The sequence below is a fragment of the Phragmites australis genome, chromosome 5 (genome assembly GCF_958298935.1).
Source record: "Phragmites australis chromosome 5, lpPhrAust1.1, whole genome shotgun sequence".
NCBI classification, from domain to species: Eukaryota; Viridiplantae; Streptophyta; class Magnoliopsida; order Poales; family Poaceae; genus Phragmites; species Phragmites australis.
Window position 1 is genome coordinate 38,627,343 of NC_084925.1, and position 20,872 is coordinate 38,648,214.

The 20,872-nt window shown below is 45.1% G+C and overlaps 2 protein-coding genes across 3 annotated transcripts; both read left to right on the forward strand.

The window, feature by feature from the left end:
• The first annotated feature begins 727 nt into the window (after window positions 1-727).
• LOC133919546 (probable protein phosphatase 2C 26) lies at window positions 728-5,260 on the forward strand. 2 transcript variants are annotated; one of them, XR_009909933.1, is made up of 5 exons: window positions 728-2,221; window positions 2,731-2,844; window positions 2,936-2,984; window positions 3,083-3,200; window positions 4,506-4,644. XR_009909933.1 is itself a non-coding variant. In XM_062363969.1 (4 exons), exons 1-4 carry the CDS (start codon window positions 926-928, stop codon window positions 4,628-4,630), a joined length of 1,800 nt encoding a protein of 599 aa, XP_062219953.1. In that variant the 5' UTR covers window positions 731-925; the 3' UTR covers window positions 4,631-5,260. The 2 variants fall into 2 exon arrangements, 1 of the variants encoding a protein (XP_062219953.1); XM_062363969.1 differs by having other exon boundaries at window positions 731-2,221; window positions 2,936-3,200; window positions 4,506-5,260.
• Window positions 5,261-12,714: 7,454 nt separating this feature from the next.
• LOC133917672 (E3 ubiquitin-protein ligase PUB23-like) lies at window positions 12,715-14,194 on the forward strand. Its single transcript, XM_062361548.1, has one exon. It carries the CDS (start codon window positions 12,844-12,846, stop codon window positions 14,104-14,106), a length of 1,263 nt encoding a protein of 420 aa, XP_062217532.1. The 5' UTR covers window positions 12,715-12,843; the 3' UTR covers window positions 14,107-14,194.
• Window positions 14,195-20,872: the final 6,678 nt, after the last annotated feature.

The window sequence follows — 20,872 nt, forward strand, 5'->3', positions numbered from 1 at the left end:
AATTTTAGTAGTATTTTTAAATAGGAGAGAGGTGCATATGCACCCACACCTCCTAACCTAGCTTCGCCCCCTGTGAGGAGCCCACTCCGTAAGGATTTCAATTTCATTTTATATTTTTTTCATTCACCGTTGAAAAAAATCAAAATTTATGAAATTTTGATTATTTTTATCCTCTGCTACGTAGATCTTACATGTGAGTGAAAAAAATTCTAAAATTAAATATTTTATTCCTTTAAAAACCAAAATTTATAAAATTTTACTAAAATTTTGATGAAATTTTAATCTCTGCTCGCAGCCGGCCAGGTTCGAGTATCCTACGGTCTAGCTGGCCCGCCAAAGCCATCCAATTTGCTGCGCCGGGCACCACGCCACGCCGCGCGGATTTACGCATCTGCCCCTGGGTGGAGTACCATCCATCGTAATTATGCCAGAGCGCGGGTGGCAATCTTAAGGCGAAACGTTGACTCTCCTCCCTTCCCCATCTCTCCACGTCAACACCGCGCCGCCACGTCACCCCCCTACTTCCTTCCCTGCTCTGCGGCGTGAGGACTGAGGAGGGCGGGTGCGGACAAAACGGCCACCCAACATACCAGCTTCACCTGGCACATTGCACTTGAACCTCTCAGATAAATTTTTGTTAACATCGCAGTCCTCCTGGGCTCGGCATTTGCCTAGGCTCGTGTCTTCCCACGTTTTACATATAATCCCTTCAATAATAGTGGTTTATTAAACGGACCCCTCGTGGCTACTGCGACTAGTAGTCATAGCGCACGGCGCACTCACGCACGCAGGTTGCCTCGTCTCCTCGGCCAGTGCGGCGTACTGGTAAAAAAAAGGGCACTCGGAGTAGCTTGGCTAGTGCTCCACATCGCTCGCTTTCCCCTGCCGGAGACGGAGACGGAGCTGGAGCTGAGCGTCGGATGCCATGGGTAGCGGCGCGTCGCGGCTGCTCACCGCGTGCGCGTGCTCGCGGCCGGCGCCGGCGCCAGCGGACGACGGGCCGTGCCTGGACGACGCGCTCGGTCACTCTTTCTGCTACGCCGCCAACCCCTCCTCGGCCGCGTACTCCTCCTCCTTCCGCCACGGCATCTCCGGCGCCGCGCTCTCCGCCAACTCCTCCGTGCCCGTGCCGATCTACCACTCCTCATCCAACGGCGGCGGCATGCCGCCGCAATACTCGTCAGCCTTCCACACCTCCTCCTCCTTCTCCTCCGCGCCGCTGCAGCTCTCCAACCTCTCCTCGGGGCCGCTCTTCCTCTCGGGGCCCATCGACCGCGGTGCCCAGCTGTCCGGCCCGCTCGACCAGGCCATGCCCTTCTCCGGCCCGCTCCCAGCGAAGCCCACCAAACCCGCTCCCTCGTCATCGTCGTTGCGAGGCTTCTCGAGGAGGTTCCGGAAGCCCTCGTTCGGCGGCCTGCGGCGGAGCGTCTCGGAGAAGAATCGGCCCTGCGTCGCGCCGCTCCGCCGTGAGGACGGCGTGCAGTGGGCGCACGGCCGCGCCGGGGAGGACCGCGTCCACGTGGTGGTCTCCGAGGACCAGCGGTGGCTCTTCGTCGGCATCTACGACGGCTTCAACGGCCCCGAGGCTCCCGACTTCTTGGTCGCCAACCTCTACCGCTTCCTGCTGCGCGAGCTCCGCGGGATCTTCTACGAAGAGGCCGACGCGGACTCCAAGCGACTGTGGCAGTTCCTGGCGGACGACGACGACGAGGACAGCGAGCTCGACTTCTCGGGCTCCGGCCGGTTCGCACTATCGCTCTCCAGGCTCAAGGAGCGGCGGCATCCCATGTGGGCCCAAGCGGCGGCTGCTGGCGACGGTCAAAGCAGCTGGGAGTGGGGCGTTAGGAAGTTGACAGCCGCACCGGCTGTGAGGGACCACAGGGCGGTGCTGGGCGCGCTCACCCGGGCGCTGGCAACGACAGAGGCGGCGTACCTGGACATGACCAACCAATCAATGGGATCCCACCCGGAGCTGGCGGTGACCGGAGCGTGCCTGCTCGTGGTGCTGTTGAAGGACGACGACGTGTATGTAATGAACCTTGGGGACAGCCGCGCCATTGTGGCGCAGAGGCGGGACGGCGGCGACAATTGTGTGCTTGGAACCCTGAGGGTGGAGAACATTGGCGTGGGCTTGAAGACCGAGACGAGGCCCCCTGGGTATGCCGTGATTGGGCTTGAGGCATTGCAGCTGTCGACTGATCATAGCACAAGCATTGAAGAGGTAACATTTTTGCAGACAGCTTAATCGATGTATTTGTGCATCTGCTGACTTAGCTGAAAATATGAGCTTGCACCTTGCAGCCCATATAAATGTCCAGACCCAATCGCTTTTTGTACTCACCGTGAGCGCTGTAGTGGCTTCTGTGAATACATGTGCAGTATGTTCATTGTCCTCTTCAGCAGCATGGCTTTATAATTGGCAGACCGTTTTTTTTTCAAGTTGTGCATTCATATATCATAGGGCTAAGTAAAACATATGGCAGGATGGGAAGCATCTTAATGCAGGTAATTGAAAGGCAGTGAGACTAACATCTCAATGCAATAACCATGGAGAGCACTTGTTGCAGGTCAAATTGTCAATTTCTCATCCCCCTTTCCTTCATCATTTGGTCATTTGCATTGGATTCCATGAGCGATATTCGTTGTTTAAATGTGCTTTGGAAAGACAGGTAGTTTTAGCCTATGAATTTTTTCTGAATATGAATTCATATTCTTTATGTCGATGTGCAGGAAGTGCAGAGGATCAAACGTGAACATCCAGATGATGATCAGTGTATTGTAAATGACAGAGTTAAGGGTCGTCTAAAAGTTACCCGTGCGTTTGGTGCAGGGTATCTCAAACAGGTAATAGAGACTGTAGGTCGATTGTTATGATAGGTCCAATGGTGAGGCGAAAGAGGGTAAATTTTAATTAAAAGCTTGTATGTTTTTTCAGGCAAAGTTGAATGACGGATTGCTAGAGATGTTCCGCAATGAGTATATAGGTGACACACCATATATATCATGCACACCTTCTCTTTGTCATCATAAGCTCTCCGTAAGGGATAAATTTCTGGTTCTTTCTTCTGATGGTTTATATCAGTATCTGACCAACGAGGAGGTAGTACTTCATGTTGAGAATTTCATGGAGAGGTTTCCAGAGGGTGATCCTGCACAGAGTTTAATTGAGGATCTACTCTCCCGTGCAGCAAAGAAAGCTGGTAAGCTTACGGTTTGACCCTCTTCTTCCATACTGAATGCAAATGCATTTTATTTCTTGATTGATTTGGATGTGACCATTCCATAATCCCCTTAGCATACGGTTGATATGATCGTGTGCACTGTGCAAACATTTATGTGCTTGCACATGTTCATCTCGGATGGTCTGCTACTTTGTAGAATAAAAATGTTTCTATGCACAAAAACCGGAACTCAACACATCAAAGGTTAAAATCAGTTGTCAACACTAGGCATGTCAGTACATAACATGCAAGAATCCTTTGGCCAAATTTTACTACCCGCATTTGATTGCCCTATGTCTTGTTACACTACTAAGATTTTGCATGAAGTCCTGTTTGACAGAATGATCTGTTCTGTTTTCCCTTTTATCTTTTGATAGGTGATATTTTGTCTAGATTCAATCTTTTATCAACATGCATGGTAGTTTTTCATATGTAATGTTGGTGATTAGAAAGCTTTTGTAGTACACTTTCCAGTGATTGCCTTAGGCTCTTCCTAGACAAGTTTGTGCTAGCATTGGTTGAGATTTACTGACATGCCACCTAAAGTCTGTGCCTTATCGAAGTGCCACTGCAACGCCTCGTTGACAGGAGTCCCACCTGTCAATGAGCCATTGCAATGACATCAAACATTTATGCTAAAACACAAGCTTTGAATTGGTTCAGAGTATAGTTTCATATAAACTTACACCGCAAGGAGTTTTAATGGAAATGATAATCTTTCTAAGTTTTTTTTTGTCTGAATAGTACATCCATTTCATCTTCAATGTTCCATCAGAACCCCAAATAAGCTCAATAAACTTTTGCATTGTGGGTTTAAAGAACACTAAGCTGCATTTGGTCATTTCCACTCAACCATAGAAAACTTTTTGATAGAACTTAGAAGCTAGTAGAACTGCCCTTGCAATTGTGCTGCTAGCTATTACAATGTGTATGTTTATATTTGAAAACATAATTGTAGTCAACAGTGCACGAGGCGGTGGCAGCTAGCACCTAGGTGCCACCTAGGCGATTAGTTGGCTGACTCTTAGAACAGTTTATGGTTGAAGGTCTAGCTGCATTTGTCATACAACTATAGTATCTGTGGTTGAAAATTTTAGTTGTATTGGTCATACAACTATCACGACTGAAATATCTTTGTATGCTTGATCACTCTACGTCATTATTTCTATTTGTACGAAAATAAGTGTTGTCATCCTTCTTCTATGCCTTGATCAATAAGAGAATCTTCAAGATTTCTCTTCCATGAGCAATATACTGGTACTAACCTGGAGTTTGCCCTCTTAGGTATGGACTTTTACGAGTTATTAGATATACCACAAGGGGATCGCAGAAAATACCATGATGATGTCACGGTCATGGTTATTTCTCTCGAAGGGAGAATCTGGAAATCCTCTGGAACATATGTGTGATGTTCAGCTGATACACTGCCAGTGTTAGTATTTTTTTTCTGATGCAATGTTCAGCTGAAATAATCTTCAGCCAGTCGGCACTCCTGGGCAATTGCATATATGATCACCAAGAGAGGAAAGTCAGCCTGGCGTACAGGTCCATACAATTGCCAGCCGAATTCTCCAGTTGGAGATCTTTGCTGATCCTGTTATCAGCTTCGGCACAGCACGTGCCCATGAGTTAACTCTGGGACACATGAAAATTGCAGAGAAGTGACAGCCATGTGGGGAGGAATTCCTCGTCAAAGCAGAGCCAATTTTCTTTGTTTGCCACCACAACTTCGATTGGTTACGTACTCACTGCTGGCATTTTTTTCAACCTCGTTGTGCTGTCATAGTGTCATCGAGGTTGATACACCTTTCATCCTTGGAGAAAGACCTTTTAGGTACATGCAGTTTTCCTCATTCATGCGAGGAATGAGCCTGTATTATATTGGAAACTGGAATTGGTCATTGCAGAGAAATTGATGATTGACACCTCGTTTTGTCCTGAAGGTGGTGCTCCTGATTGCTGACTGTTCCTTTATTGTGAGCGGGGTACATGAGATTGAGGTCTCTAAAAGATCGGGGGAGTAACTTCCTTATTTGTTATTTGGGGCATGTTTATTTTGTGTTTAAGTTTATCATGTCTGAGATTAGTTATGCTATAGATTTTTAGATAATTGTTTGATTGACTGTCACAAGTCACACTTTGTTAGTCCTCTAGTCTATATGTTATATACTTAGTTTTTTTTAACTAATTTGTTACATTTATGATTAAGAATTTGTTAGTCATATTTTTATAGCAAGCCATACTTAACTAAACTTAGGTGTGATACATTTAGGCGTGACCCAAACAAACTCTTGAACTTATATTTTTTTATATGCCATCGAGAAATCGGGGGTTCTGAAGCTTCTTCCTTATTTGTCATTTTCGTTACTGTAGTTTGAGTTTTGCCGTTAGTGTCTTAGAGGTTCCATCCTTGTCATTTTTTGTTAAAAAGATGATGCTGCCCCTGGGCCCATGTGTCATAGGCCCGGTCTTCTTTCTCGCTCTCACTCATCTTCCTCTCCAACACTGCTGGCGCCTTCCTCCCTCTCAATCACTGCTTCCTTGCCAAGATGCTGCAGCGCCGAGCTGCAGAACCTAGCGCGAGATTCGATTCTGACTGTTCGCCTCAACGGGCTACACGGCTGTGTACATTGTGTGTAAACGTTACACAAGAGGCTGCCATATAATTTAGGGCATAATCCATACACGGCGTGTAAACGCCACATGAGAGGTCGGCCAGCAACCAGGCGATGGAGGCCATGACGGGAGACCGAAAAATTAGCCACCCTCACACGCGTGGAACATCTGTGGTGGTGTATAATACAATTCTAGGGTTGGAGCTGTTCTCCGTTCTCCATTTGTTGCACTGTCGCCGTTCCTTTCTCTGCCCCGCCGCCGCCGCTCTCTAATCTGGTGACCCGTGCTACCGCTCCTCTCCAATCCGGTGACCGTGTTGTCGTCTACGTCACGCGCCGTGCCGCTCCAAGCGTTGTCGCCTGAAGCTCATCCGTCTATGCCCAGGTGCCGCTCGACGCCATCCGTTCGCGCCGTGTCGAGGTGCTGCTCGAAGCCCGCCTGTTCGCATCGTGCCGAGGTGCCGCTCGAAGTCCAGACCATCTCCAGGGACTCCATGTACTTCTTCTCCCTCCTCCAGTGTCCTGTTGCCTACTTGTGTGTATATATAGTTGCTCTGCTCGTGAACTTGCTTGTGAACCTGAAAATGAATTGGTGTATTTTAGACTTCTAGTTTCTCGTATAACTCTGCTAGACTGCTAGTGTAGGTGCACAAGAATCGGTGTGCTACAATATACAAAACGTTTAATCCGTGTAAACCCCGTGTACATGGTCTAAACGCTAAACGAGGGGTGACCGACCGTCTAGTGTTTACAGTTTAGTAAAACACTGGCACCAGCGGCGTGCGCGACCATGCCCAGATGGCTAAGACCATCCCAACCGATTTCCATCAAGGCCCAGAATCCATTCACGAAAGGATTTTCGTCCGCTTCAGCGCTTCAACGGTTTCTCTTTACGGTTTCTATCACGAAGGGATTCTTAAGGTCATTTTCTTCAAGACAGGATTTTCTCTTCTTTTCCTTCACGAATCTTTTTCAAAGTGAAGCCGTTGGAGATGAGAGAAAATAAATGGAATGGTGTTTACTAAAATGCTGGAGTGGAATGTAGTCCTTTGTTTATGCGGTTTTGCCTTGTGCTTGCTGCGTGCTGTGAACCAGCAGCATGCGTTCAGGGATCATCAACTGTTCATCTTATCCGCTTCTGCTGAATTGTTTTTTCATGTGATTGTTATTAAGTTGTGTTGTGAATTGCTGCTTGAGTAAAGAGAAGTGAGAGTGACTAGTGAGGACTTGGAGAAAAAGGAATATAAGGGCAGAATAGATAATTTTACAAAAACCTGATAAGGATGGCACCTCTAACGGCTATTCTCTAACATCATGGTAATGGAAATGGCAAATAAGAGAAGATGTTTCTGAGCCGATGGCATAGAAGAAAATTACGATTTTTTATGACAGATCAGGGAAAGAGCTAACTTTGAGTGGCAAATAAAGAATTTACTCAGGCCAGATGTATTAGTAGCCTCCATGAAAGATAATTTTATGTATTGCCTCCCCGGGCAAAAACTACATAGTGCCTTTTGCTCTTGGCAAGTTCCTTGGTTGGGCCTCGGAAAGACTATTAGGTAAGAGATATATTTATTTTCCACAGCTTATTAGCTGAGAGATTTAACTTGCTAACATGTTGAAGAACTTTTGTTTGCTAAAGAAAAGAAGGAATGGTTAGAGGCTTCGAACCTGTAATTTCTATAATGTAGACTGAGTATGCAGACCTTACAGCAATGAAAAGCTTATTTTATTTTATACCGTATCTTCCCTTCTGGACACCTTGCGAAACAAGAATTATCAAGTGCAACATGTACTGCAACAGAAGTTGTTTGGTTGGTCACGTCTCGGTTACGATATTCAAATTTCACTTGCCGTATAAGAATAGCAATGAAGTTTGAAACAGATCGTCTTTCTGTTGGGCGGATCGATCTCCATCGTGGGCCTGGGTCGCTGTGCCAGTTTGTTCTCAAACTGCAAACACCTGTTTGTTGATTCGGTCAAAGACTTTGAACATTCGACCAGCTTTCTGTCATTTGGTATCAGAGGTGTTCACTCCTACGACCATGTGCTTCCACTAATTCCTAAGCCTAACAGTCGCTCTTCAACCTGTCATCATGGTTGATGTCGCCGCCGCCGCTTTTGAGCGAGAGGTTGCTGCCGCCCGTGCCCGCGAGAAAGCCGCCGCACGCGATCGTGAGGAACAGGTCGCACAGGCGATGATCCTACACGAGGCTGCCATCATCGCCAATCTCTATGCTCAAGCCGTGGGAGTCCAAAACATCAGGGCTCCTCGTCCCTATTGTCCTCGATCTCGTCTCCCCCAACTACAACAAGTGGCACATGCTCTTTCTCACAATGCTCGTAAAGTACTTGATCTCCGATCATGTGCTCTATGCCCTTGCCCGCCACGACTTTGCTGACTAGTCCCGGATGGACTGCGCTGTCCTCTCATGGCTCTACAACATCATCCCTATAGAGCTCGTCGAGAACGTGATGGCGCCCAACACCACTACAAGCCTCGTATGGCTCGGCCTCGAACAACATATTATCGGCAACCGAGAAACTTGTGCCTACCTCGATGTTGAATTACGCAACTTCGTTCAAGGTGACCTCAACATCTTCGACTATTGCCAAAAGTTGAAAGGCATGGTTGATGCCCTCGGTGATCTTGGTGAACCCGTGCCTAATCGCACCCTCATTCTCGTCATTTTGTGTGGTTCAAACGAGAAGTTCACTTATATGGCCACCCTACTAAAGCGGCAATGGTCGTTTCCTTTCTTCATTGATGTGTGTTATGATCTTATTCTCAAAGAGCTGACGATGGCCTCTTGTCCCTTGATGCCCACCACTGCCCTTATCGCCTTTGCCCCTTCTAGCACTCAAGGCAGTGGTAGCACCTCTACCAATAGTGGTGATGACGGCTCCTCCGGCACCCTTACAACCCCCAAGGCACCTCCTATAGTGGCTCCAACCATCATCGTCGCCATAACAATAGGGGAAACAACGGCAAACACTGGCAGACACCTCCACCAGCAGCCCCGGGTGGTCCTTGTTTTACAACCCCTGGATGGGGGCCATTCAGATGTGGCCCAGCCCAAGCAAGGCGCCTGGCATCCTCGATGGTCCACCACATTAGTAGCACTCGTGGGCTCCAATGTGCCTTTACAACACCAGCATCTTTGTCCCGGTGGTTCGCCGCAATAGCAAGCGCCTGCGGCCGCCCACCTGCCGCCATTTCTGATGGAACCGTTCGTCCAATCGTCGTCGTTGGTGCCAACTTTTCCCGTGGCTCCTGGTCCTCTACCCAGTTCGTGGGACCAACAATCATTTGCGAACGCTCTCAGCACTATAGCACTTACTCCTCCGGCGCCAACTGAATGGTACATGGACACTAGTGTAACTTCGCACATGACGTCGAACACCGGTAACATCTCCTTGTCTCATTCACCCCATCTTTCTACTCCTACATCCATTGTTGTCTATAATGGGTCACTGCTACCTGTTACCTCCACTACCTCCACAACTCTTCTTGATCCTTTTCATCTTAATAATGTTCTCGTTACTCCTAACATTATTAAAAATCTCATCTATGTTCATCAGTTCACTACTGACAACAATTGCTCCGTTGAGTTTGACCATGCTGGTCTTTCTGTAAAGGATCTCTATTCCAAGAATGTGATTATCAGGTGCAATAGCTCCGGGACACTCTACCATCTTCATCTGTCAGTGTCCTCTCCCCTGTTGTCTGCCCTCCTCGCCAATGCCTCTACTTCTCTTTGGCACTGTTGTCTTGGTCACTCCGATCACGATGCTCTTCCCAAACTTGCTAGTCCTTCTGCTATCATTGACACTATTTGTCATGCTTGCCAGCTGGTCATTATGTACGTCTCCCATTTGCCACATCACATTCTTGAGCTCTCAAAATTTTTGATTTAGTACATTGTGATCTTTAGACCTCTCTCGTTGTTAGTGTGTCTGGCTACAAGTACGACCTTGTTATTCTTGATGATTACTCGCATTTTCTGTGGATGTTTCCTTTGCATCTCAAATATGACACTTTTCCCACATTATCTAACTTCTTTTCTTATGTGACTACTCAGTATGGCAAGATCAAGAGTGTCCAATGCAATAATGATTGTGAGTTCAACAACTTTACCGCCCACATTTTTTCCTCACTAATGGCGTTGCTCTTTGCATGTCATGTCCTTGCACCTCCCAGCAGAACAGCAAGGCCGAACGCATTATTCGTTCTACCACCAACATAATACGTTCAAATCTAGTTTGAACATCTTTGTCAGCAACTCTTGGACTACCGGAGGGAGAGGTGTTAGACTACCCCTTTGGTTATCACACACATTCGCATTGTGGATCCACTTTAGTCATGTGTTCACATTGTGGATCCACATTAGTCATGTACTTATATTAGTCATGCATTTACGTTAGTCTCGTCATGCTACATATATGTAATTTCTTGTGACTTATTTTCATCAATGAAAGTACCCATGATTATCTATGCTAACATATATGGTGAAAACATGAGCTGAAGTGCTGAATTGAAAAAAGAAAAACAGAGTTCGGAATGAGGCTCTGAAATAAAAAAATTTCACACCGCCTTTTTTTAAAATAAAAGAATTTTGTAACGCAGAGCCTGAAACTGTATTCATTTCACTACTGGATTTTTCAGTGTCCACTCAACCATACAATCTGTAATGCACAATTGAAGCGTAAAAGTGCTGAACTTCGTATGCTAGAATTGCAATTCAGAGCATCCGATGCAATTCAGAGCTTCCGATCAGTAATCCAGAAGACGAGACCTTGATTCCAGGTTCAAACTTCAAGTCGCTCGCAACGGGATCAGGTAAGCCTTGCAGCGGGGGAATCCCGAGATGAGAAATATCAAATCACCGAGATACGCTTATGATGGGATCGTCTGGAGAAAAGAAATCCAAAGAATAAAATCACTTGTACGACTTGCACGATCTCGCAGCAGATTAGCGGCCAGTATCCGATGCTATTATAATGGCATGCGGCCGATGGTAATTCTTCGTCTGATTCGTTTAGATGGATTAGTCAACTTTGTAGATGATTCTTGGTGATCCTGAGCCGCGTTTCAGTATTTCAACTAAAAACAAGGAGCGATGGAATTTATTGTTCTGTGTTGGGGATGCAACTTTATCGAATTGCGCTATCGGAGGTCAGTAGATTGTAGTTTTCCAAAAGGAGGTTAAAAAAGGTTAGGAGATTGTGGAAGTCGTAGAGTGGCATGAACTGAATTGCGTAGTCGCTGAGATGCTGAAAATTGAACATAGTTGCGTCACATTTAGGCATTTTTGGGTGGCATATAGTCATATGATTGAATCTTTTTTCTGTGTTGATGTTTATAGGTCGTGACTAAACGAGGTGAACTGATGGTCAGCTTAAGGTTATGGCAACCCATCAGACCTGCTTATATTTTTTATCAGGATAAAACCAAATGAAGTTTGATCTGGCCACATGAAATGCAGTCCGTAAGTTTTACGTGCCAGTTGCATTTGTTGCCAGTGAACCTGAGCATAACAAGCCCGCCCCAAAAAAACCCAAACCTGGCCTATGCTCGGCTCGATTTTGGCTCGCTCAGTACGGTCTGTTGGCTCATGTGGACAGGTTTGGGCAGAAGTTTATGAGTCCAAAAAATTTAGATCTGACTCAAGCCTATCTAAAATATTAATTTTAATTATATTTATAAGTAAAATTCATCGTCTTAAGCGACTACAGCCTGACTTTGCTGTCTAGTGGGATTATTGGACAAGACCAAGACAACCATTTTTAGCTCTGAAACAAATCAAGCTTTTCTTCAGCACAATCCGACCCATGCTCAGGTCTACACTAACTTTTAGTTGTGGATAGCACAAACAAAATTAAGCTCGTAAAGCTGAAGCTTTTCTTTCCTTTAGATAAACAGTCCACCCACTTTTTGTGGATAATGAATCATGAGATGCACCCGGCCAACCGGTCCGCCATGCTTAGCAAGTTAGCAAACAATAACCATTTGCAGCACTGTAAAGACCAAACTTACTGAGTAAAGACCACGCTTGAAAAGGAAAAAGTGTCTTACTCTCAGGTTTTAATGTTGTTCGAAAAAAAAGGGGCTTTGAATGTTAGAACCTTCGGCATTTGACTTGGAACAAAGGGGTGCAACCCATTTGTTTACTTAAAAAACAGAGAATGCATCTCACATTGGGGATTGGAAATAGGGGACAAAATATCGTCGTTCAACCGCTGGCAACCAATGCATCAATATGACCAAATAGAGAATGCTGTTGGGCAAGTTTGGATTGAGCCCACGCTAGCCCCGTCTAACTTTGGCGAGCCAAATTTTTGGTGGATGATTTGGTCGTCCGTGCTTTCGCCTGCTGTGGGCGCAAAAATGAACCGTAGGCGGACGCATGGGCGTAAACGAGCTGGATGTTAGTGTCCATCCAAACAGACCAGCCAGTGTGGTAAATATCATTTTTTTTGGCGAGGCGAGCCGGGGCTCAACCCAAACGTGCCCTAACAGCCCAAGATCCCCCTTGTCCTCTGCCAACTCCCTCTAGGACCATCCCCACTGAACAACTCGCAAGATGCATTTCACATTTCGAAGCGTAAAATTTTGTTTTTCATTTCACAAAGCTAACATCATGTAGGCCTCACTTTGCAAATTTTCCACTAAGCTTACATCAGGTAGTCTCAATTTGCATAATTATTTACAGGCTAACATCATGCAAAGTCTCATTTGCCTGGTCAGCCTATAACAATTTCTCATGGCTCCATAACCCCCTCACCACTAATTGTGTGCAAATGCATTTTGTTAGTTTATTGGCCAACCTTGCAGTGTGCAAGCATCTCTTACCCATTCTGCTCCCTCTGACTATTGACTTGCACCATTGCCAACCCATCATCACGCACCGTGTATATAAAGCCTCGTCACATCACAGGCTTGCTTGCTTGGCCAGCGCAGCTTGGTGATCTGCATCGATCGCGATCTGCGGCCGTGACGGTGAGCCATGGAGGAACCTTCTCACCTGTTCCTGTGCCCCATCTCCATGGAGCTCATGGACGACCCCGTCACGGTGTCCACCGGAGTCACCTACGACCGCCGTAGCATCGAGCGGTGGATCTTCGCGTACGGCAGGGCCACATGCCCGGCCACCATGCAGTCGCTCGCCAACCTTGACCTCACCCCCAACCACACCCTCAAGCGCGTCATCGACTCCTGGCTCGACCGCGCCACCCCCTCGACGTCGCCGTCGACGTCGTCATTGTCGAGTCCGGCCCACGAGCTGGCCACGCCGCAGTCCCGGATGCTGGAGGGGGAGCGGCTGCGGTCGGCGCTGGCCAACCTCGGGGATACGCCGTTCAAGGTGACCGCGCTCAAGAACATGAGGACCAGCATGGCCGGCGACCTGGTCATGCAGTGCGAGTTCGTGTCCTCGGGAGGCATCCAGGTGGTCGGCCGGGTGATGGCGCAGGCGCTCGCGGAGAGCGGCGCGGGCGGCGACTTCTCCGCGTTCACGGTGTGCGAGGAGGCCGCCGCGGTGCTCTCCGTGCTCCCGCTCGCGGACGCGGCGTTGGTGGGGCTCGTCCTTGCGCCGGAGTGCTTGAGACCGGTGCTGGCATTGCTCCAGCGCGGCAGCACCGAGGCGAGGCTGCACGCCTTGGACATCCTCACCAAGATATCCAATGCCGGCGCCGGCGACTGGACCGCCGGCGTCGACGTTGACGATGTGCTCAAGTCCCTCCTCGAGCTTCTGTCCGACGAGAGCTCCACGAGGCTCAGCTCCCGCGCGCTCGACGTGCTCCTGGACGTCGTGGAACGGTCCCGGAGCGGACCCGCCAAGGCCGTGGAGGTCGGCGCCGTGCACGTCCTTGTCGAGCTCCTCGCCGACGCCGATGACCGCCACAGCGCCGAGCGGATACTGCTGCTCCTCAAGCGCCTGTGCAAGTGTCCCGAGGGCCGCCTGGCCTTCGCGGAGCACGCCCTGTCGGTGGCGGCTGTGGCGAGGACGATGCTGCGGGTGTCGGAGCTGGCCACCCAGCTGGCCGTCAAGGTGCTGTGGCTCGTGTCCGTGGTGGCGCCTTCGGAGAAGGTCCTGGAGGACATGGTGCTGACCGGCGCAGTGGCGAAGCTGCTGGGGCTGCTGCACGTCGAGAGCCCACCGGCGACGAAGCAGAAGACGGTGAGGATGGTGAGGATCAATGGCGGGTTCTGGAAGCAGTACCCGTGCTTCCCTACCGATCTCAGGGGTTACCTGAGGCTGCTCGACTGATTTGTTCACCGCTTGTTTGATTGGTTTGACCAAACTGTATGCAATTAAGCAGAAAACTAAAGGAAAATTGAGTATTCTCTACAGAAAACTTTTGAAACTTATGGCGATCACATACAAAGAAATACTGAATGGAACACATACTTGATGCACATTGAATCACTTCTTCCATTCTACTACTAGCTAGTATGATCTATTATTGATCTTGTGTTCCTTCTCAATACTCGCCAAGTCACCATTGATCTCTAGAGCATGCTTGAAATTAAACACATGAATTTTACAAGAATTTTTCAACATACAGTATAAAACTTTCAGAACTCCTTTGATACCCTTCCCTTCAATTCAAGAAGACACTTAGGGTGTGTTTGGTCCCTCGATGAGATTTTATAGAATTGCATCGTATAAATAGATTGAGAGGAAGTAGTTTGAGTGGAGTCATATTTAATGAAAAGAAAAATGTTTTACTGATACTATCTGTCTAGATAGGCTTAGTTAAGTTTTTATTTAATTGATTAAATCTGAGGTCATATGAACGGATATAAGAGTTGAGATTGTGGTTGGTTACTTACATAAAGAAGATTTTGTGGTACTAACAAATAGACATGTCTGCATGAGACAGGTAGGTCTGCGAAGTGAACCCCGAATAGAGTTTCACTCTAGGGCCAAGATAAGGTTGTATATTTGTACCCTCGTGGGTCAAACTACAAAGAAAATGCAGGCAACTAAATATGCTTCTTTTTAGAATTTTACGTATCCGCTAAGCCAAAATAGAGTAGCTACGAGAAACCAAACACACTCTTATTGTCTACCTTTAGTTTGATCTGATTACTTTTTATTAATTGAGAGAGATCTCTGTTTCTATTGAAAGAAAAATAACAGTTTACACCACCAGGTTAACAAAACAAACCAAAAAAAGAAAAAAAAAGAAACACAGGCCAAGCTAGGAACGATGGCGACATCGGTAAGCATATAAACATATCAATTAGATTACAACTCAAAGATATCAAATTGGATAACAGAATTTGGCTAGAAGTTATTGCACCACTCTACGAGCTGTTCAAGAGCTGGATCAATCTTCTCCTTGTCACCCTTCTTGAGTAGGATTTTTCAACTCTATAAGTAAGAGAGATCTTTGATAGAGTATCAATTAGTTTGTTAGGGAAGATCTTTTCAATCGTCATTTTATTATGAATATGACAAATCGTCCAACAAAACTCTAAAAAGAAGAAGAAACCCAGTTTTACTTAGTAGATTTAGTTTCCGAGTCAACCAACCAGAAATAAAAGAGTCCTAGGTTGCTCAGATTAACCAAATCATTCTCTAAATATATTCCATATAAAATTAGTAAGAACATATTAGAAGAAAATATGATCGATATTTTTTTTCTACCGTAGAGACAGCAATATTCATTGCCCTTTCAGTCTCTCCCCTTCAACGACAGGTGTTGGGGAAGGTCTTTGATCTGGTTACTTGTAGGTGTGCAGACCAACGATAGCAAGCATCACGGTGGGTATACATGTTTTCACTTATTTCTCAATTTTTTGTAAATTTTTTCTTTTGCGACACACTTTTGCAAAGGTTGGTACTCTGTAGGATCGGACACTTCGATTAGTTCCAAAGTCGAGATCCCAAACCTATTAACTTGAACGAAGTTCACGGATGGTACTGCTGGGAATCAAACTCCATTTTGAACATATGCAGTACAGCAGGCGGAGGCTTTTTCTTGGATTCTTCACAGTTCCTGTTTTGAAATCTGGTACTCCTACGTGCGTATCGAGTGTTAATTTTTTTTTCATTAGACTTATTGATCGACTATTTATTAATATATGAAAACTTAACTAGATAAATTGGTGAAGACATGACTCTCGAGTTATTACTCGAGGAGACCGTAATAATAATGAAAAGACTAGTGTAAAACTAGAAACAGAAAAATATGATGGTTTTTTATAAACTTTCACTGACTTACGTGTTTAACTAGCGTTCGAACATGAACTCGACAGAAACCACATATGGGGTCGACTAGAGCTTCAGAAACCTTTTCTAGCTATTAAGTATGAGATGTCTGATAATCTCTCGTGTCGTTATGCTTTATTATGTGTAGTTGTTGACATATGTCTCTATTGGCTCTTATCTAAAACAGTCGATGCAAAGTCAAATTAACTTTTACAAAAAATATGTATATATTTTACAAAAAAGTATAGTATTATTATTTAGTCCCTGACTCTATGGTCGAGAAGAAGATTACTCGATCTAAGAGTAGAAAAAGGACATACTTGTAACATTAAAGATATATGTTGTTATAGCTCTCGACTATCTACTCAATAATAGAATCGAGCGAAGAATAAAGTTGTAACATCGAAAGTATGCGGTGTAACCTACGACTCTCTACTTGATGTGATAATTAAAGCAGAGAGTAAAGCCATAGCATCAAAATATACTCGACGTGGCCCCTGTCTCTTCGCTTAATGACTGAATTCGAGTATAAAATAGAGCGTAAGTATTCACACAACATGACTTTCGGCTCTCTGAATGATGTAACCAGAGACAAAGAGTGAAGCAAAAGCATCGAATCAAAATTATATGATATAGCCCCCGGCTCTCTACCCAATGAATGAATTGAGTGAAGAGTAGACCATAAACATCGAATCGAAATTATATGATGTAGCCCCCGGTTCTCTACTCAATGAATGAATCGAGCGCAGAGTAGAGCATAAGCATCGAAAAAACGCGCGATGTAGCCCTTGGCTTTTTGGTCGATATGATCATCAAGATAGAAAAAGGGTGTAAGCATTAACACATTACTCTTAACCACACGCTCGAGAGCTCTAACCCCCGATCACACAGCTGTAACTATTCCACAGCCATCGAGTGAAGTCGAACCGGTAGGTAGGTGAGCATTGAAAACTCACTCCCTTTCATGCTCATTTTCACCACAACCCTTGATTTGACACATCATCATGATAATACACTCCTTTTTACAGAGATTAGACATGTCATAATGCCACAGCTCGACTTCCGCCAGACGTGCCACACGACTGAGACGGCCTCGCTATCATGTTCGGCGATATCAGATCTTGAAGGCTCTGTGTGTATAGTGCGACCCATTCCTACTTCTATAAATAGAGGGTACTCGAGGCCGTTTGTTTTTCACCCTGTCTTCCTCCTTTCTCCCTACACGCATAGTAGAACTTGTAGAGCTTGAAGCGATGGCATCCACTCTATCATCGTATCCCAGGCCCAGTCCAGAAAGTGATGAGATAGGATCTCTCACCCCAAGGCCTCTCGCCATGGTTCCTCTGGAAGTCATCATTGTTTCTTCCGACGAGGAGTCGATCGAGAGGACTAAGAAGAGAAAGAGCAGAAATGTATGTCAGGGGTCGCTGACCCTTTACCCGCCACCTCCAACGCCTCATTGATATCGACACCGCGGAATGATCAACACAAGAGCCGGCGATGCGAGTCATGCCGGAGGGAGATGAAGATGGTGGTGATCTTGATGAGATCATCGATCAGGCCCGCAATGAGGTCTTTGATGATGAAGCCTCTGAACCTCCAGTGGTAGAGAGAACACAGCTGCTTTCTTCGTCGATAACCACTAGATCGTCTTTTCAACCTACGAATGACTACTCAACACCATCCGCATCAGTCAGCAGCTCTAGCAGGGTCTTCGCCTCGACCACTTTCACTGGCCCTTATGCTGGTCGGCGCATGGTCCCCGACGCAATCATCTGCCATCCGAGGGATGAGTATAGAAGATCCCTTAACTTGTTCAAGGAGAAGTAGAACCTGCACTGTTTACAAGAGCTAGGCAGATCCTTTTCATCAACTTTGCACTAGCCATGCAGGTTAGAAAAAAAGAAAAAGTATGTAGTTGAATCAAATGTAATTGACCTACCTGTATTTTACCTTTTTATGAATGAAACTGTCGAAGTTGGTCAATGTTCCATGACTGCTCGAGTATCTTGCCGTTTGGAGTAGATAATTATACTGATCCTAGTCGAGTAATTTCGACTACTATGTAGGATTCTTCCCACTTAGCTGATAACTTATGGCGCCGGGCCTATTTCTACACCTTTCGCAGGATAAGATCCCCATCAGCGAGTTTTCTGGGCTAGATTTTCTAACTGTGGTATCTAAGCAATGCTTGTTGATACTTAGCTACTCAAATATATGCTCGATCCCGATACTCCTCAAGTAAATTAATGTCATCCACCCGTAACTGCTCTTGTCCCCTCCTCCGAGTAACTTTCCATTCGCAGTGATCTGAACTGCAACTCAGTCGGGAGAACTACCACTGCTCCATAAACTAAGAAGAATGGAGTTTCACTAGTGGCCCTGTTAGTCAAAGTACGAACGATCCATAGTACCAAGAGAAGTTTTTTTTTACCCAATATTTCGAGTAAGCCTTTGGCCTGCAGAAGACCTAAGTTTTGATACCCTGCAAGACTATATCATTGGCTCACTCAACCTAACCATTACTCCGAGAGTGAGATACTATGGTGAAACATGTTTTAATGCTAAATTCTTCACAAAACGTAGTGAAGTTCCCGCATCTAAACTGGCTACTATTATCCGTAATTATCTTATATGGAATTGAAAGTACATCTAGCTCTTATGTGTGGTTTTGGTAATTAATGACAATACCTATAAACTGAAAAGATCAAGACTCATGAAAACTCCTAGCATATTAGCTTTTTTGGATATTCCGGATTGAATCCGGAAGTTCCGATCTTTGTAAATCAAACTTTTTGGGCTAAATTCGGAAGTTCCAAAATCTACAGAAGGTTGAAGGCATATTGAGATGAAGTAAGAAGTTAAAATTTGACCTCCACCACAAGTGCTTAGCTCAAGAGCTCATCAAGTGTCCAAGAGACCATTCCATCCATAATGTTGAAGGAGACATTTAAAAAGAGGGATGGTAATTGCTAAAACCTATAGTTACAATTTCTTGTTAATTTTACCTTTTTTGTGTCTTTGTAAGCTATATAAGGTAAAAGAAACACTACAAGATTTAGACTTGGTGATGGCTATGGAAGATGAACCTAATGTACCATGTGAAGCAATCAAGAAGCTATCCATTTGTGAACTAAGGCCCAAAGAAGCTCAAAATCAAAAGGAGGTTGAAGAAGATGGTGAAATACCTTCAGCTGCGGTAAAATGCTGAGATTCCGCAAGATTATGCGGAGACTCTGGATAAATCTATGGAGAATCCGCAGAAATATGCGGAAGGTTCATACATTGCTAGAAAAAGTGGAAAAATATGTAGATTGCCAAGCCATAATTCATATCGTGTGTTAATCTACATTATCTATAGTTGTAAGTTTATTTTTAGTACAAGTATTCCCTTTGTAAATTTTTTTTGTGCTTTAACTCAAAATATAGGGTAAACTCCTCTATATTCTTGAATGAACTAAGTGCATGTTACAAATAATTCAAGTACTTGGATGCACATATATATGAGGAGCTCATCCTATGTTTTGTGCTTTGAGACTAATCTTTCTTCAAGTGAAATTTATGTCTAGTATCTTGGTGAAATTTGTGTTTAATCTTTCTTCAAGCATTGGAGACTTGGCTAAACTATTTAAAGATTTATCTAATTTATAAAAGAGCCAAGTAGTGTAGAATTATATTTATTATCTAGCCAATATCTTTCTATGAAGGTAACTTTCTATCACAATGTCTTTAAATTCATAATTTACATCTTTGTGATAGATTTATTGTTCTACACATATTTTGGAGATTTCTAGCTCGTTGCATGTATAGGTTTCGCATCTATACTTGTTTTAGAGTTTATGCTTATCCTAATATGTGTAAACTTTATTGCAATCTTGTAATGCCTATGTTTCATATCCATACATATCTTGATTGCTTGTTAAGTGTGCTATGAATTTGTTTCTAGCGCATCTAGCTTATCCTGCCTACTAGTATGTGTAAGTTCAGAAAAATCTGTGGACTGTCCGCATATTGCTAATCCGTTGCATTTAGTTTGTAAAAATTTTCAGGATACACCTATTCACCCCCTTTAGGCGACATCATTGTCCTTTTAGGAATACCGAATCGAGTAATTATGCTCCTCATGATCTTTGTAGCCGCTTTTGCGGTTATCTTTCCTACAGGTTCAGCCTCGATCCACTTAGTGAATGTGTCGATAGTCACGAATAGAAATTTATAACTACCTTTGGGCCCTCAGGAATGATCCTAGGATATCCAAGCCCCAGACGGAGAAAGGCCAAGAAAGAGAAATTGTTTGCAGAGCTTGGGCTCGTCGAGTGGTTTGCCTTCCAAAAAATTGGTAACTCTTGCACTTTTTGACAAGCTTAGAAGCATCTTGGAGGGCAGTCAGCTAATAAAATCCTTGGCGAAAAGCTTTTCCGAGCAAGGTGCGGTAAAACACAAGATTACCACACATGCCTCCATGAATATTGAGCGATATTTTATTGTCCTCTGCGTGATGCACTTTATCAAGATTCCATTACTCCCTTTTGGTAGAGCTTGTCGTTTACCAAAGTGTAGAGCTTGAACTTATGAGCAATTTTCTCTATAAACGCATCATCATTAGGAATGTCTCGAACTTCGAGATAGGCTTGGTACGGAGTCATCTAAGTCAGTTCACTTTCGAGTAGTGCAACATCTGTGTCTGCGAGTCCGACCTAACTAACAGGACCAGACTGCTGGTTGAGTTGGGCAACATGTGTTCATCGAACTGTCGTGACAGATGGTTTGAGGAGTTTCTCAATGAAGACTCCTACGGGTACCAGAGCTCAAGAGA